Genomic DNA, 17168 nt, shown 5'->3' with positions numbered 1-17168 from the left:
CTGTAAACAGTACGTGTATACTAAGAAAAAAATGTTTATACTTCCTTGAACTATATTTTAAAGTGAATCTTTATTAATTATTAAACAGACTACAGCCAATAAAAGCAGCACAAACACTAGAAGTTACACATTAAACTGTAATAGTAAATACAACAAATCATAACATTATAGGGATTAAGTAAGAATTCCATCTTAATTTCTATTTGAGGGACAGAATAACGACTAAGAGCCAGTGTAGGGCCAAACTGCCAGGATGTAATCCCAACACTACCACTTGTTCTTCCTGTGTGTTCTTCTGTAGACAAGTCATCCTTCTTGATCCTCAGTTCCTGGTATGTAAAATGAGAGTAATAATAGCACCTGCCATAAGAGGTTATGAAAATATAAATTCTGTTTAAAATAGTGCCTAGCACACAACATACTCAATAGGTGGTAGCTACAGCTGTTATTCACTCCTTTGAGCCACATACCAGACTCTTACAAATCTAGAAGTGTAACCCTGACAGGGAAAAATCTGTATCAAAATGAATAATTGCACCTGACACATCTCTATTCAGGGATTTTGACAGTTAATTTTATGTGCAATTTGACTGGGCCATAGGGTACCCAGATTAAACATTATTTCTGGGTGTGTTTGTGACTAACATGTGAATCAGTAGACTCAGTAGACTTCCCTCCCAATGTCGGAGTTATCAAATCTGAGAGCTGAGATTCTGATAGAATAAAAAAGTAGAAGGGAGGATTTGTTCTGCCTGCCTGCTTGAACTGGAACATCGGTCCTCTCCTACCCTTGGTCTGGGACCCTATCGGCTCCCCTGATTTTCAGGGGCCTTTGGACCAGGACTAGAATTACATCACCAGCTTTCTGAGTCTCCAGCTTGCAGAGGGCAAACTAGGGGACTTCTCTCCCTCCCTAATTGTGTGAGCCAGTAAGTCTCCATATACATCCCCTACTGGCCCGATTTCTCTAAAGAACCCTTACTAATACAGGACCATGAACGTATTACCAATTAGCACATGAACTCAGTAAAGCTAATCACATCACCTAATCTTCTATGCATGATATTCTTTTAAATAACAGATTTACATGATTCAGAATTTAAAACGTAAAAAGGAGGATATACTATAGAGATACCCAGGTGCTTGCCCCAAAGGCAACCACTATTACCAGTTTCCTATATATTCTTCCAGATAGGATATGCATATAAAATATACATACAAATAAAGTTAAACCAACTTTAAAACTCTCCCTCTGTCAACGATTACAGGTAAACATCAAGCGCATTGATAACCTCAATGTACTTTATGCAAGATCACAACAAAAAGTGCAAAGTTGTAAAATACAGCTATCTATGTCCAAGAGGCTGTGGTAAGTGCAGAGAAGGGAGAGTGAAAAAAAAGCATATGTAAAGGCAATAACACTGAAAGTAGAGGGTAGCACTAAAAACTACAAGTAATTTTTAATATATCTCAAGCAAAAAATATATATGGAGAAGCTGCAGCAAATAAAGCTAGGGTAAAAAGGCCAGGCAGACATTTAAAGAACTTTACATTTAAAGGACTTTACATTTAAAGAACTGGGACTCTATTCTACATGTGGAGAGCTAAACAGAAGGCACTCTGAAGGTACTCTCAGGGGAAGGAAAAAACACCTTTAAACTGAGACCTGAATCATTAAAGACAGAGGGACTTTTAGGTACCATGAGAGATAAAGAACTTTTGCAGCAGCTGTTCTGTAACTGTGCTAATGATGTCACTAGGGTAAGAAACACATTGGAGGTTTTCCTGAAGATTTTTTCTAAGTTGTCTTCTTTTAATCCATTCTCTCTATCCTTCCTTCCTTCTTTCCCTTCCCTTTGTTTAGATCTTCACAGCTGGGGTCTAAGAAACCACCAAGAACATCTCATTCAGAGATCAAGAGAAGGTCTGAGCTGGCCCATCCACTGCGGAGTTGGAGGAATGACAGCAGAACTCCAGACACTGAGTCTCTCACCAAACACTTATGAGATGGGGTACAATACAGTAAATCCACCAGCTCAGAGGAGGACAGGCTTGAGTTTTCACCCAGCTTACATGTACTATCTGGATTTTAAGCCTCAGTTTCCAAATGTACAAAATTGAGTTAAGGTTAATATTAAGCAGCTGACATTTAGGGCACATGCTTTCTATATGCCAGGTACTATGAAAAATCCCTTCTGTGCACTATCTCATTTAATCTTTATAATAGTCCCATAACGTCAGTTCTGATAATATCTCCCATTTTACAAATGAGAAAACTGAGGCTTGATAAGGCCAAATCACTTGCCAAAGTCACTTACAAAGTTAACTAGTGGTAAAGCCGGAGTTCACACTCAAATATTCATGTCAAAACACACCATGATGTGATGTAATCAGAGTATAATGAATGGTGCAAGATTTAAACACTGTGTTATTCAATGCCACCCAAGATCACATTTGTTACGGCAGGCCCATCATAATACTGTACTGGTTCACACTAACTTAAGGTCTACTGAAACTTCCTGGTCTTTTTTAAAGCAAATTACTATTAAGTTACATCTTCCCTAGTCACATGAACATACATGAGACTTGTTAAATTAACTTGTTAAAACTCAAGTCAAAAAATAACATTTTTAGTAGTGATTAAATTTCACCTGGTTTAACTATGACTTGATGTAAGTCACTGTTGAATGTAGAGTAAGAAAATAGTCAATGGCAAGTTCAGATGAGAATCAATTCATTTAACAAATATGTATTAGCAAAGATCAGGTCTATCCAGACTTAAGACATTAACAATAAAACCAATACAATAGTTAATGAATGGCTACAAAGATAACAAGAATCTCTGGAAGTGGAAAGGTCCAATTAAATGTAGCCCTCAAGTGAAGGGCAAGTCTACCAAGAGGTGCCAAAAAGTATCATAAACTTTATCATGACTGTGGACACCATAGAGTTTTTCACGATTAGGCAAAGGCACAGCAAAGGAAATGGCAAAGATAGCAGGCAGCAGATTTGATTTCAGACATTTACCACAAAATATATACCTGCTTAGTGTATTCCAAGGGAAAGGGGGGCTCTCTTTAAAAGTCCTAACCAAAATAGTTATACACTTATTTCTAGTAATTATTAATGGCCACCAATATGGTCAGTGAGTTACCTATCCCTGGAACCTCACTATGAGGTTGTAGCAAAAACAAGTCTCAAACCACACACATATAGACATTTACGAACAGACATATAGAACTGATATGAATGATTAATAAAATAGCTAAGATGCCTTCTGAATCATCTGTTGAAGTATATAAAACTACCCAGATTTGGAGGCTTGGAGAAAGAAAGGGTCTACATCATTATAGTTCAACAGAAATATGTGGATACAGTTGCAAGGTGTATGTAATTTTAAATTTTCTAATAGCCACATTAAGAAAATAAGAATAGGGAAATTAATATATTTTAACTCAGTATCTAAAGATCTATATGCCACACATATATAGACATTTACTAATAGACATAAAAACAATCTTTAAATATGCTGGATAAGCTCAGGGAAGTCTCGACTTCCTGTAGGCTATAATGCTCCAACAGCCTGCATGAAAGCTTCACCTGAGGCAAATGCATCAATATTCTCATTTAGCTATCCATATTGTCAGAATCAAGCTATCAAGAATCCCCCAACCCAGTGGGAGAATGCACGACGATCTCATTTAGGGATCAAGCTTAGGTTCTACCCTTAAAAGTAAAGAATGAAGGTCCAACTAGATTGTTATACTCTAACTCAGGGGCTGAGAATTTCTATAATAGCCAAAACACATCTTCAATATCACAAATTTCATCAATGAAAGCCCATTTCTAACAACTATTATGCTAATGAGTAAGGCTATCAGTGTTTATAAGGAGAAAGATGGCTGAACCACTTGTAGTATTTCACTCCCTCTGGAATGTGGCCTCTTGAATAAATGCTAGCTAATCACTCCCGCAGTGTTCCAAATTAAGCCAGAGTTCAGGGGTTACCTCTAAATGGAAACTCAACATGTGTGCAGAAGTGTACACACACATGAACCCCAAGGCATACTGTCTATGCTGAAGTTTTTATATTAAACTACAGATTTCATAACAGCTTAATTCACCTGGACCTGTGCCGTCCAATAAAGTAACCACAAGCCACACAAGGCTATCGAGCACTTCAAATGTGGCTAAAGAAACCGAGTTGTGCCAGAAGTATAAATTATACACTGGATTTAGAAGACTTGGTAAAAAAAAAAAAAAAAGTAAATTATCTCATTTACACTTTTTATATCAGTTATATGTTGAAATAACATTCGAAATATTGAGTTAAAAATACATTAATTTCCCTTGTTTCCTATTTTCTTAATGTGGCTATTAGAAAATTTAAAATTACATTCACCCTGCAACTGCATCTACATTATATTTCTACTAAATGTAATGATGTAGACCTTTTCTTTCTCCAAGCCTCCAAATCTGGGTAGTTTTATATACTTCAACAGATGATTCAGAAAGGCATCTCAGCTATTTCATTGTCAATTAATTATTCATATCAGTTCTCCTTTCATGAAATTCAACTTGAACCATCCTTTAACCAAAACTCTTCTCCTGCCTTCTTTGATGCCTTTGTCACACTAAGTCATGTTTTACCACTAATCACCACTTCTAGTGCCTTTATCCTATTAAAAACCTCAAACATTATTGTATATCAGGATTTTAAATGGAATTCCCTTGTCCCAAAACTTATAATACACATAATTCCCTTCAATCAAAATAGATCTTATATTAAGTAAATGAAAAAAAAAATCAGTAGTTTAATCAAAATCTCTAAACTGCCCAGTCTTTCAGAATGTTGTATCAGTTATTCTGCTGAAAACAAGAAAAATGTAAATTTGTTCAATATTTGGTATAGATCCAAATACAAAATTAAAGGCTCAGGTTGTGGCCCACAATGAAAAAAGGAACAAAGACTGAGCACCTATAAAACTTATGATGTTAGAGCAAGAAATCATTACACAGCATTAATAAAATTTAATTTGTCCACTGAACACAGTGTTGAGACAAGAAAGTAAAGCCATTATAACTTAGGTGTTGAAAGTACTTTTTAAATACTTACTTTTTCATTAGAATCATATCCCGCTGAACAGAGGCTACGAGACACCATTAAGTGCTGTCTTGAATAGTGTGAGACATGCTACAAAGAAAAAAAGGGAAAGAAATTACAGATATTTGAATAGGCTTTCATATTTTTTCAGTATGCTTCTAGCTAAAATGTTTTATTAATTAATATATTTGGTTCTAAGCAACATGTCATAACTATGGAAGGTAAATCATCCCCTTGGCACACAAGAGAAACCAAAGGCATCAAAACAATCTCCAGAAAAGTATGAAAATCAAAGGGTAAAATAAAATCTGAAGAAAGGTCTTTTGGATCATACAGACTGATATGGCAGGATCAGGATGTCACATACCACACAGAACTTTAACTGAAAGTCTCAGCCTTCAAGGAGCTTCGATTTTAAGTGACCAGAAAATAAAATACTTATTTGCTGTTGTCTTGACATGATTCCCCACCCCTTTTGGTACAAAAGTGGATTGGCAGATGAAGTGAAAAGGTAATACTAATAATTAAGTTCCCTTCGAATCCGTTATTTATAAATGTTTGCATGAAAAGCATATCTTAAGGATTTAAAACATTAAGAATAATCGCTAATAAAAATTATAGGCAAGATTTAAGAAAACAATTTACCCAGTAGTCACTGGTAAAGCTAGACCCAAAAAAGGGGTGAAGGGAGCAAAGATACTACCTCCTAGAACTTTCTAAGATAATAACTCAAATAAGCACAATGTTTTTATAGCAGCATTTTTACATCAACTCAAAGATTTATACAATTTTTTTAAAGTATCAATCCCCAAATTACAAAATGTAATCTTTATACAAAAGATTGATACCAGGTTAATAGATACAAAAGACACACTTTATAAAGCCTGTGCTACCAAGTAAAAGACTAGTGAACAATGAACTAAGAACGGGAAGAAAACTGACTTTATTACTGTGTCCCATTTGAAGACAAAAACCTACTCACATTCCTCCAACCATCCCTGTGAGTACAAGAGTATTAGCCCCTATTTTAAAAATGAGGAAATTGAGTCTCAAGAATTTTAACTTTTCAGAAGTCACAGGGCTAGGCTGTAATGGTTACAAGATTTAAAGATAGTCCTGTTAAAAGCATTCTGAAGTTTTTTTATTTTGAGATAAAAACAGTGGCACCTCCCACATTAACACTAATGTTTATGCAATGCTATGGGGTGAAAAAACTACAACTTACCAAAGAAGGTCTCAACGTTCCCTATGTGTTCAAATCAAAATACAGCCTTCAGCAGAATTGCTATAATTTAGCTAAGACTTTATATTTACCTATTATATTTAACTTTACTCTTACATCCAACTTAATAGGATAGAGAATATTCCTTCCTCCTAAAAAAGCATGTCTTCTGTTTATAGCCTCAGCCAATGCAGAAAACCAACTCTAGGACTGAGAAGCAAAAGCTATTGGGGAATTTCTCACATTTATTCTGCTGCAAGGTAGCACTAGGGTACCTAAACAAGAAAGTAAATAGCATATCAGCTTCCTATCAATTTTATAAAATGGAACACAAAATAGTTTACACTTTTACAAATTTTCCCCAATACTGCAAGGTACAGAGATGTCTGTGGCGGAAACATGTCTACATACCCTTTTACAAAAGGCAAAATCATACATGGCTTTAATCACTAACAAATAAATGGTATAACTGATTCCTGGTGGCAAAAATCAGCCTTCCAGAGACAAAACACAATCTGGGACAGACATTTTAGGTGTTCTAATTAGCTTTGGAGAGAGAATAAACAGTGATGTTTAGGTCTGGGGAAGGAAACACTTCGAAGAGCAGCGTATGGTCTGGGATAGGAAATCATGGGACCTCAGTTCTAATTCTAGCTCCCTTAGCCTGACACTATTTGTACAACTTGAGCAAACCACTCTAACCCCTCTGTTCTCTAAGAAATTCAAGCTTAAATGACTTTTCTCTAAGGTCCCTTACTAACCTAAACCAATATTATTCAAAAAACAAAAGCTTAGGACAAGGGTATCTGACATGTGCATTTGACCATTGCTGAAGGACATGCAGTTAATCCAAACTGAACGTATGGACCAAGAAGACGGAAACACAAATCTCACTTATTTGCTCAGCTACTCTGAAAATAACACACACACAGAGCTACTTGGTGGAAACAGAGGTAATTACAGTTGACGTCTGAACAGTGCAAGGGTTAGGGATGCCCATCTCTGCGCAGCCGAAAACCCACGTTTAACATTTCACTCTACAATCTGCCTCCAGCCGGCATCCATGGAGTCAACCAACCGCAGGTGTGCTCTATCTGCCATTGAGACTGCGAAAATACTGTTTTCAATCTATGGTTGGTTGAATCCGCAGATTTAAAACAGGCCTACTATATTTATTTGAAAAAAAAAGTTACAAATGGATTGGTGCAGTTCAAACCCAGGTTGTTCAAGGGTCAACTGTACATAGATTCTAATAAATATGAATTATGCATTAGGTTTCTAGGACATCTTTGGTAATAAAAGCCTCGACTCTATCTCATTAGATGGGCTCCTGAAGAATGGACTAAACTAAACTCAGCCTAAACTCAGCCTCAGCTTTCTCTCAGGAGAGAAAGTTTCTATCCCAAAACAATCCAGAAATGTCTACATGGCCAAGCTCTAAGATATGTTTGGGTCCCTGACTCAACGTATACTATATTTACTTTCAGAAAACTACCAATAACATAAGACGTCTATACCACACAATTCTTAAAACTAAATCAACTCTATTATAAGTTACGCCTGGCCAAAATGTAGGAGACGCTATAGCACTACACCTAATCAAAACTTTTTTGGAAACTTGTTAGTATTTAAAAATACTTGGTTCTGAATATCTAATAGACTATATTTTTACCACCATTATCAAAAAAGAAATCATATAGCTTGTACATGTGTGACTGTGTGATGTGGTCCAAAATTTTAAGAAATATGGATGCCCCAGGTTAGCCAAGTAACTAGAAGTAGAAATGGTACAAGCAGACAAAACTATAACAGTAGAACAACTACTAAGGAGAAACAAGGGTTTGGGCCTTTCCCATAGTGAGTTTGAAATGGTTTGCCCTCAGCCCCATAAAAGTTCTTTGCTCCTGTTTACTTTCATGGAAATCCAAAGTTATAAAGAATACAAGTCAAAAAGCAAACAATTTTGTAGAGCTACAACATAGTTTCGTTTTTTTTAATTCAGGGAACAGGTTGGTAGAAATCTGCAAACTAGACTTACACACAGAATTTTAATGTTTATTGTTTTTGTTAAACATACAACTGGCTACGAGCTCAGTCCAAAATTCTTTTGACCCTTCCTAGCAATAGGAGTTCTAGGAAACTTTAATCACTCCATTTATAAAGACTATTTAGCCTATCACAGCCAAAAGGAGAAAGATCAACATGTACAAAATGACTTTCCAATAACACATTGCATGAGTTCTCTTTTGCAAGAATAAAGATTTCCTATATTTTCCACACTTGGAAAGGAAATGCCTGCTAACACATGGGAAGTAGCATGACCTTCAGAGTCACAAGACCTGAGTCAACTCTTTGCTTCACTGCTTTGTAGCTATGCAACATTAAGCAAATCATTTTTCTAGACTCCTGTTTCCATCTATAAAACGCAGGTGATGACACCTCTTCTGCTTTCCTAAAGAGTTATTAAAAAGATTAAAGGAGCCTTTATAAACTGTAAAGCACCAAGGAAACATAAGGTATTACACAAAAACTAAATCCAATTATGCAGGAAAAATCCTCTTCTTTCTTAAAATTATACCAGACCATTTGGGAGTTACCTTTAGAGTAATAACAGTAATTAAGAGCTCTGGTTAGACTCAAATTCTGACCTGGATTCGAATGTTGACTCAGACATTTCTTAAATACACAGGAAATTTCCTCACATGTATACTAGACGTCATAACAGTATTTATCTAGGGCATAAGGCCGCTATGAGGATTAAATGAGAATGTGTAAAATACCTAGCATGGTTTTGTTATATTAGCGTAAGCATACAATAACTGTTCCAGCTACTGCAAACAGGGAAATAGATATCCTTTTCTAAACTAAGATAGCATCTACTTTCACATTCTCAACATGACCTCATGTGATAGCCCAAACTGGTAAATCCAATCCAATTACCTTAAAGAACAATTTGAACACTAATTCTGCAAAAAAACTTCAGGTTTTTCTTAACATATCCACAGTGAGATTCAAGTTAATAATAATGAAACAATTCTGTTAACAGATTAATCCTTATCAGGATGCTTTCTGCTTCAAAGAAGAAATTATCCTTAACACTGAGTTAAAGGAGCCACAAAATGATCTTACCAAGGTAAAAATAAACATTGGTTAGTGTTTCAACTTTGAAATTTCCAGACGAAGGTCCTCTTTTCCATGTTTCCTGAAGCAGAGCTGGGAAACACGTGCTGAGCATTTCAATTTTTTAACAGGCCCAGACTGACCTTCTAAGGGAACACCCTCTAAAAACACTAATGGAAGTCAGGCTTTTTCACTTAAGCACAGCTTTTTCTTTCAAACAGATATCGATGACATATTTAGTCTTCAGGACCTCACTAGCCATCCTAATCTTCAGCTGTCTGCCGAGGCCTGTTAAAAGCGAGGCTAAATACCTGGTAACTGAGGGAGGAGAACCAATCTCAAGATTCTCAGGCTCTGCCTCTATAGTAAACCAGAGCACCTGCAAACTATACACATCAACTCTAAACTTCATTATCTCACCACAGCTTCCCTACCAGGCTATTCCTCCAGCCTGTAGCAGATGCTGCAAGTGCTCATCCAGAACCTCTTCACCAGTCAGCGCAGGGTCCCCATCTCGTGGGTAATTAACTAACTACTCATGGCCCACATCTACTCCCTAGTTTGGCCCATTTGCCTCAATCTGACAGGAGTTCTCCATCAAGCTGGGGAGCTAACCCTCTCTGAGCTCCTACTCTCAGAGCCAATGACTAATATGGGGTTCCAAAGGCTGCCCCACCCTCCACAATTCCATATGAGACCAATTTGGTAGTGTAATCTGAGCTTTACAACTGTCCAATGTGGTAGCCACTAGCCATGTGAGGCTACTGAGCACGTGAAACGTGGCAGTCCAAATTCCAATGTGCTTTGCTCCAAGTGTAAAATACACTCCAGACTCGAAGACTTAATACCAAAAAAATGCAAAAGAACTCATTAAGAATTTTTCACATTTCCACGTTGAAATATTTTGAATATATTGGGTTAAATAAAGTACATTAATATTAGTTTCACATTTTGCTTGTTTAATATGAGTGCTAGGTAGTTTTAAACCACATTTGTAGCTCACATTATTGTATTGGACAAAGCTGATCTAGAACAGTGTGTCGGCATCACCTGGGGAGCTTGTTAAACAAATTGCTAGGCTCCGCCCCCAGTTTCTAACTTGCAGGCTTAAGGTGCTGCTAGAAAATCTGCATTTCTAACAAGTTCCCAGGTAATGCTGATGCTGAAGGCAGGAGTCCCACTTAGAGAACCACTGCTCCAGAGTTCTCCTGCAGATTAGCCTGAAGCTAGTCTCAGCTGGTACCCAGCTGGGACCCCTTCCTTGTTTAGTTTTTATTCCCCTGCTCTATTCTGCTTTCTTCACTCTTCTCTAAACCACCATCTGCACAAAATCCCTTTTCATGCACTGCTTCTAGGAAACCTACCCATTCCACCTCCCTCGGATATTTTTTACACAACTGCAAGTTTCACAAAGTGCCAGCTTAATAGCAACCTGTGAGATGGGAAATACCACCGCATTTTTTGTAAAATGAATAACAAAGAAGGTATTTATTGGATTGCTAGGACAAGGTTTATTTATCCTGATGACCAATTCCTTACTATAAGAAATCTAACAGCTTTATCACCTACCTGTTCCCTCTTTTCCATTACTGCTATAAAGCTCAAACAAGTATTTGTACCCAAAACATAAATTTGCCTTTTTTCTTTTTTACCAAGTTGGCTAATATGATATAATAAAGGCATTGAGTCAGATTGAAATTTGAATCCTGGCTCAATCATTGAATTGTGTGACCTTGGGCAAGCTACTTAACCTCAGCAGTAAAAAATAAGAATCATTTGAAGATGATTTGATAATTAAATACGAACACAGCTTCCCTTCTCCTTTGCCATTTTCAGTAACCCCAGAATCATCTATCAGCCTAAGAAGGTGGTTTCTAACTACCTCTCTTCATCACACCGATTACATGACCCCACAAAGGATAAATAAGATCGACCACTCTCTGTATTTTGTAAATTCAAAGTTTTTTAAATGTGACTATTGTCGTGATCTTCCTTCCCAAGCTCCAGCCTTCCCAAGCTCTAAAACACTAGACTACTCAGGGGCTTAAGTCATTTTTTTTTTAATTGAGATATAACTCACATACCATAAAACTCATTCTTTTAAAATATACATCTCAGAGGTTTTTAGTATATTCACAAGATATGGAACTATCGTGACTGATACCAGAACTCTTTTTCATCACCCTAAAAAGAAACCGTTACCTGTTAGCCATCTCTCTCCTTGCTCCCTCCCCCAAGCCCCTTTCAACCTCTAATCTATAGATCTGCCTATTCTGGACATTTCATATAAGTGGGATCCTACAACATGTGGCCTCTTCTTTTCAAGGGTCCTTGGCTCCTCTCTTTCCTTCAATCTCCCTTCTAATCCAACAGCAAGTACTACTGACTATAGTTCCAAAATGTATCTCAAGTCTGACTAGTTCCCACCGACTCCAGTGCCACCACCCTAGTGCAAGTTACTAACATCTCTAGCTTGAACTTCTACAGTAGCCTCCTGACTGGTCTCCCTGCTTTCCACTCTTTCCAAAATGTAAATCCAACTCATTTAAAACCCTTCAATAAACTCCTTAGGATAAATTTCTCATACAAGCCCCTGCATGACTGTCCTACCTACCTCATCTCCTAGCATTACACTTTGCTCCAACCATACTGGCCACATCCATCCCTTTAAGCAATTATACCAAACGCATTCTCACCTCAGAGCTTTTGCCTCGGCCTTCCCTTAGAAACCTAGGCCCCCAGATCACATAGCAAATCAGGTCACTTTTCTGTTCAAATGCCACGCACTCAGAAACGTCTTTCCTGTTTCCTTAGGTAACCCCCCACTCAACACACCACCACTCTTTATCCCATTATCTCTTTTTTTTTGCTTACTGGAAATAGTACCACTCTTAGCATCTATTTGCTCTTAGATACAGTCAGTCTCCCTCTGCTCAGACATAACCAGGCTCGCGCTCACTAATCGGGATCCGTCGCCAATAATCGATCCATCAGGAACCTATAATGCTGCAGATCTTCGATCAGATCGGTCGGCGAGATCTCAATATCACGCACGCGCACGCACGCGCGGAGAATAGACGGACACAGAGGAAGAAGGACAAGAAGGCCATGTGAGGACAGAGGCAGAGATTAGAGTGCTACAGCCACAAACCATAGAATGCCTGGAGCCACGAGAAGCTCCAAGAGACAAGAAAATATTCTTCACTGGAGCCTTCACAGGGAGCATGCATGGCCTTGCTGAAATTTTGATTTCAGACTACTAGTCTCCACAACTGTGAGAAAATAAATTTGTGTTGTTCTAAGCCATCAGGTATGTCCCATGGATGCTGTATTAGTTTTCCTGACTGAAATTATAAACCTATGTCTTCCAACATTTTTAAAATTCACTTTTATTTTGATCTTATTATATTGATCCTATCACAATTTATAGTCTTTTTTTTTTAATGAAAGGGTCACTAGGCAAGTCAAAATAAATAAAATATTTTTTAAAAATCCTACATTACCCTCTTTTTTTAAAGTATATACTTGCTTCGACTATTGGAGAGTATCTTCAAAATAAAATAATAAGACCAAAAACCTTATCAAATTCCTCCTTCAAACTTTATTTTTATTCCTTGACCTCTCTACGCCAGAGAAATGGTGAGACAATATGTTTTAGTTTCTTCTTATTTGCTCAGTGCATATCTTAGTGCCAGGCATTTAGTAGATGCTCCAGAAACACTTTTTTTAAATTAATTTATTTATTTCAATTACTTTCAAGTATACAGTACATTGGTTAGACATCTATATAGTTCATAAAACAATCCCCCCAATTACTCCCTCGCTCCCCTCGCCCTCCACCTAGCCAACATAATAATGCTAACTACATTCTCTATGCCGTACTCCCCATCCCCATGACCATCTATCAACTACTAATTTGTACTTCTTTAACCCTTCACCCCATTTTCCCAGTCCCCCAACCCCTCACTCCTCTGTCACCTTATTGCCCACTACATTTGTGAGTTTGTTTTTTATTAGTTTATTCTTTTTGTTCCTTAGATTCACGCATAAGTGAAATCATATGGTACTTATCTTTCTCTGATTTATTTCACTAAGCATAATAACATGACATGGTTCATCCATGTCATTGCAAATGGCAGGATTTCATTTCTTTTAATGGCTGAGTAATATTCCATTGTATATATAAACCATAATTTCTTTATCCAATCGTCTGTTGATGGGCATTTAGGTTGCTTCCATATCTTGGCTATTGTAAATTGTGCTGCCATGAATATTGGGGCGCATAGATCCTTACAAATTATCGTTTTGATTTTCTTTGGATAAATATCCAGAAGTGCAATTGCTGGGTCAAAAGGTATATCCATTTTTAATTTTTTAAGAAACCTCCATACTGTTTTCCATAGTGGCTGTACCAATTTGCAATCCTACCAACAATGTATGAGAGGGTTCCTTGTTCTCCGCATCCTTGCCAACACTTGTTTTCACAGACACTTTTTGAATGAACAGATAATTACATCTCTAGATGACTGAAAGGATGAATAAATGAATGAATGAATGCTACATTACCTCATCTCAAACCGTTCCCCTAAATCCTATTGTCTCTTCTTTCTTCTTCCAAATCATAATTTAGGGTAATAAGATTGAGTATTTATTCAATTAAATCCCTTAGTATCCACAGGGGATTGGTTCCAGGATTCCCCATAGATACTAAAAACCACAGATGTTCAAGTCTCTTATATAAAATAGTGTAGTATTTACATATAACCTATATTTGCATATAGGCTACAGCAGGGAATGACTCCACATCATTTCATTCATGTAGAATCACCATAGTAGTGCTTAGAATGTGGCATATCCAAGTTTTGCTTTTTGGAAATTTCTGGGATTTTTTTCCAAACATTTTCAATCCCTAGTTGGTTGAATCCATGGAAGAACCCTCAGGGGACCAACTGTATTAACTTACCCACTATATCCCTCAGAGTTCACTTACTCAATTGCTAACTTTTACCTCAGATCACTGACCCAAAAACCAACCACTCGTTTCCGTCTTTCTTCCCAGGAACTCAATATGACTTTTCTAGTCATCTAACTCCAAATAACTAAGATGAAATACTATGTTTCTACCCCGTCCCCTCAAAAAAATTTTCCTTCCCAAGTTTCCTTTTGCATTTCTGTTCTTATTTACCCACATTTTTTTTAATTGGAATCATTTAAACAACTCCTTTTCTTTCTCTCTCTTGATCAAAAATGTCACCACCTTTCACCCTTATTTAGAAAAAGGTTTTACCAATCACACCTCTATTCTGAATCTCTTAGGAACAGAATAAAACCAAAAAAGCAGATGCTTAAATGCACAAATGTCCATAAGCATTTTATTGTACCAGAAACTGGTTTCTGTAATAATCTTAGAAGATTTTTCTCCCAAATGATTGTCAGAAATCTATCAGCATATTGGAAAGATTTACCTCCAGGCTATTCCAAAGCATTCAGATATGCTTAAACATTCCTTTCCATAACTAGAAAAGAAAATCATAGATTTCAAGGAACATAAAGCTTAAGCATTCATGCTTCATGAGTGCACCATTAATGAGACCATCATTCAAATCAGAGACAAAGCCAGGCTTTGAAATCATACCATCCAACGTTCAAATTCTACCTCATCCAAATGTATATTTAAGCAAGTTACTTAACTGCTCTGAGCTTTGTTTCCTCTTGTGTAAAATTGGGATTTTTTTCCCCTAGTTGTTACATGAATGAGAAGTAATATATGAAAACCACATAAGGCATATAAAAGTTCAATAAGCTGTAGTGATTACCATAAATCCAACATCCTGGAACCACTGAAAAACGTAGACAGAAGGAAAAAACTAGGTGTTTAAACAGAATGTGTTTTAAAAGCTGATACACAAAACAAATAAGACTAAAAAGTGAACTCTACATATACCCTAAAAGCAAACAAATTCTGTTAACTAGCTAAAAAGAATGGTTAGAATTCTCTAGACTAGAGTTAACAGTCTGCTTTCTGACCAACCAAATGGTTTGCAGGAGTAGAGGGAGAAATGAGAGGAATACAGTTTTCAAAAGGTTCTGCTTCAGACATAGACTCAGTGGAGCACATTTCAAGTTTATGGAAGAGAAGCACATAGAGAAGCTAAGCAGCAGCTCAAGTTCCCCTAAAGAGATAGTGAACTTCAGAGATTCTTCCCACCTCCAGGAAGAATTCTTTAGTGACGAAATGAACTCTCTACTCCAGTCAGTACTGTAATACTTTCAGCACCTTTTGTGTCAAACACTGTGCTAAGAACACAGAAATAGAATGCAATCTCTGCCAATACATTGGAAAGGAAGGAACAGGGTAAGAAAAGTCAAAGGTTATATATTATACATTAACTGTATAACAAGTGTATAGCAGTTAAGTACAGAAACAATTTTCAGCCTCTCCAATCTAAAACAGTAGGATAATCTCTCTTACCTCCAACATCAATGGCTTCCCATTGCTATAAGACAAAGACCAAACATAACAGCATGGTCTACTAGACCTAACGTGGTCTGACTCTTACCTACCTCCCCAGCACCATCTAGTCTCTATACCAGAGCCTCAGAAAGCTTTTCTCTGTTCTTCTCTTTTGCCATTCCCTCTGGCCACAGGACCTTTGTGTGTGCTATTCTCACATATAACACTCATCTCACTTTGCCTAGAAATCACTTTGTCCTTCAAAAGTTGTTTCAATTTTCACTTCCAAAGGAAAGCACTCCCTTACCTTAGGCAACATTGTATGATTAAGAGCACAAGTCCTAGAGTTCTAAACACTGCGTGCCTCAATTTCTTCATCTGTATATGGGGACTACACAGCTGTTGTGAGGATTGAATAAATTCAGGTAAAGTATCACAACAGTATCTAGGACATAGAACTTAAAATCTTGACTTGGTCAAATCCCTCCATTCCATTTTCTCACAGCACCAGGACCTGCATTTTAAACTTGTCTCTCCCTAATAGACTAAAATTTCTAAGAGAACAGAAACTATACTGTTCCTTTAGAGATGGTAAACAGAAAGTATCAATAAAGATTTGTTTTAAAATATATAGCTCAAAGGAAGAAGCTGAGGCCCAACTAAGTGACTTGTCTAATACAAAACTTCATCTACGTGACTCCAAAGCCCATGCCTTTCCACTACACTATGCTGTCTCCTATGTAAATGCAAAAGAGTCTTGCAACTAAAATTGATGTGGCCAACAAATATTAAAAGAAGAAAGAATAATAAGATTACAAAACAAATTGTGTGCCAACACAAAGAACATCATGTTTTTTTAATGTGGACATTCTGAAGTTCACACAAAGGTAATACAGGTGCCAACTTGCTTCCATTGCCATGATCCGTTCCAGCACTCACATTGCTCACCTGGGTTCCCTCCTCTTTAAAAGAGTAGGATGGGCCAGATAATCTCTAACATGTCTTCCAATTCTAAATTTCAATGACAATAAATCAAGTTATGTGACAATTTCTAAAATATTTTTAAATGAAGTTTAACAAGCACCCTGAACCAGATGACAGGTGGTTTTCAGGGAGACCTTCATTTAAGGAATTTGTTCAAGTGACTTAATAAGCCCTATTAACAAAGTAAGTTTGGTAATCTTTGCTCAGAAATTACATGAGGCTCAATGTTAACAGCCACCCACAAACACTCCAATGTATGAGTCAAGGCTGCCACATACAGAGCA

The 17168-nt window shown here is 37.0% G+C and overlaps 1 protein-coding gene across 4 annotated transcripts in view; it reads right to left on the bottom strand.

Annotated features, from left to right (window-relative positions):
- The window catches only part of PCCA (propionyl-CoA carboxylase subunit alpha), a 338552-nt gene that overhangs the window by 320338 nt on the left and 1046 nt on the right, over positions 1 to 17168 (bottom strand). For all 4 annotated transcript variants that reach the window (XM_039849219.1, XM_039849216.1, XM_039849218.1 and 1 more), the window contains exon 2: positions 5117 to 5194. In XM_039849219.1, the coding sequence (XP_039705153.1) occupies positions 5117 to 5194 (78 nt within the window). The remainder of the gene's footprint in view (positions 1 to 5116; positions 5195 to 17168) is intronic.

This window comes from Pteropus medius, unplaced genomic scaffold (assembly GCF_902729225.1).
Source record: "Pteropus medius unplaced genomic scaffold, Ma_sr-lr_union100, whole genome shotgun sequence".
In the NCBI taxonomy this organism is placed as follows: Eukaryota; Metazoa; Chordata; class Mammalia; order Chiroptera; family Pteropodidae; genus Pteropus; species Pteropus medius.
The sequence above is the reverse complement of the archived record's forward strand: the minus strand, read 5'-3'. Positions and strand labels throughout refer to the sequence as shown.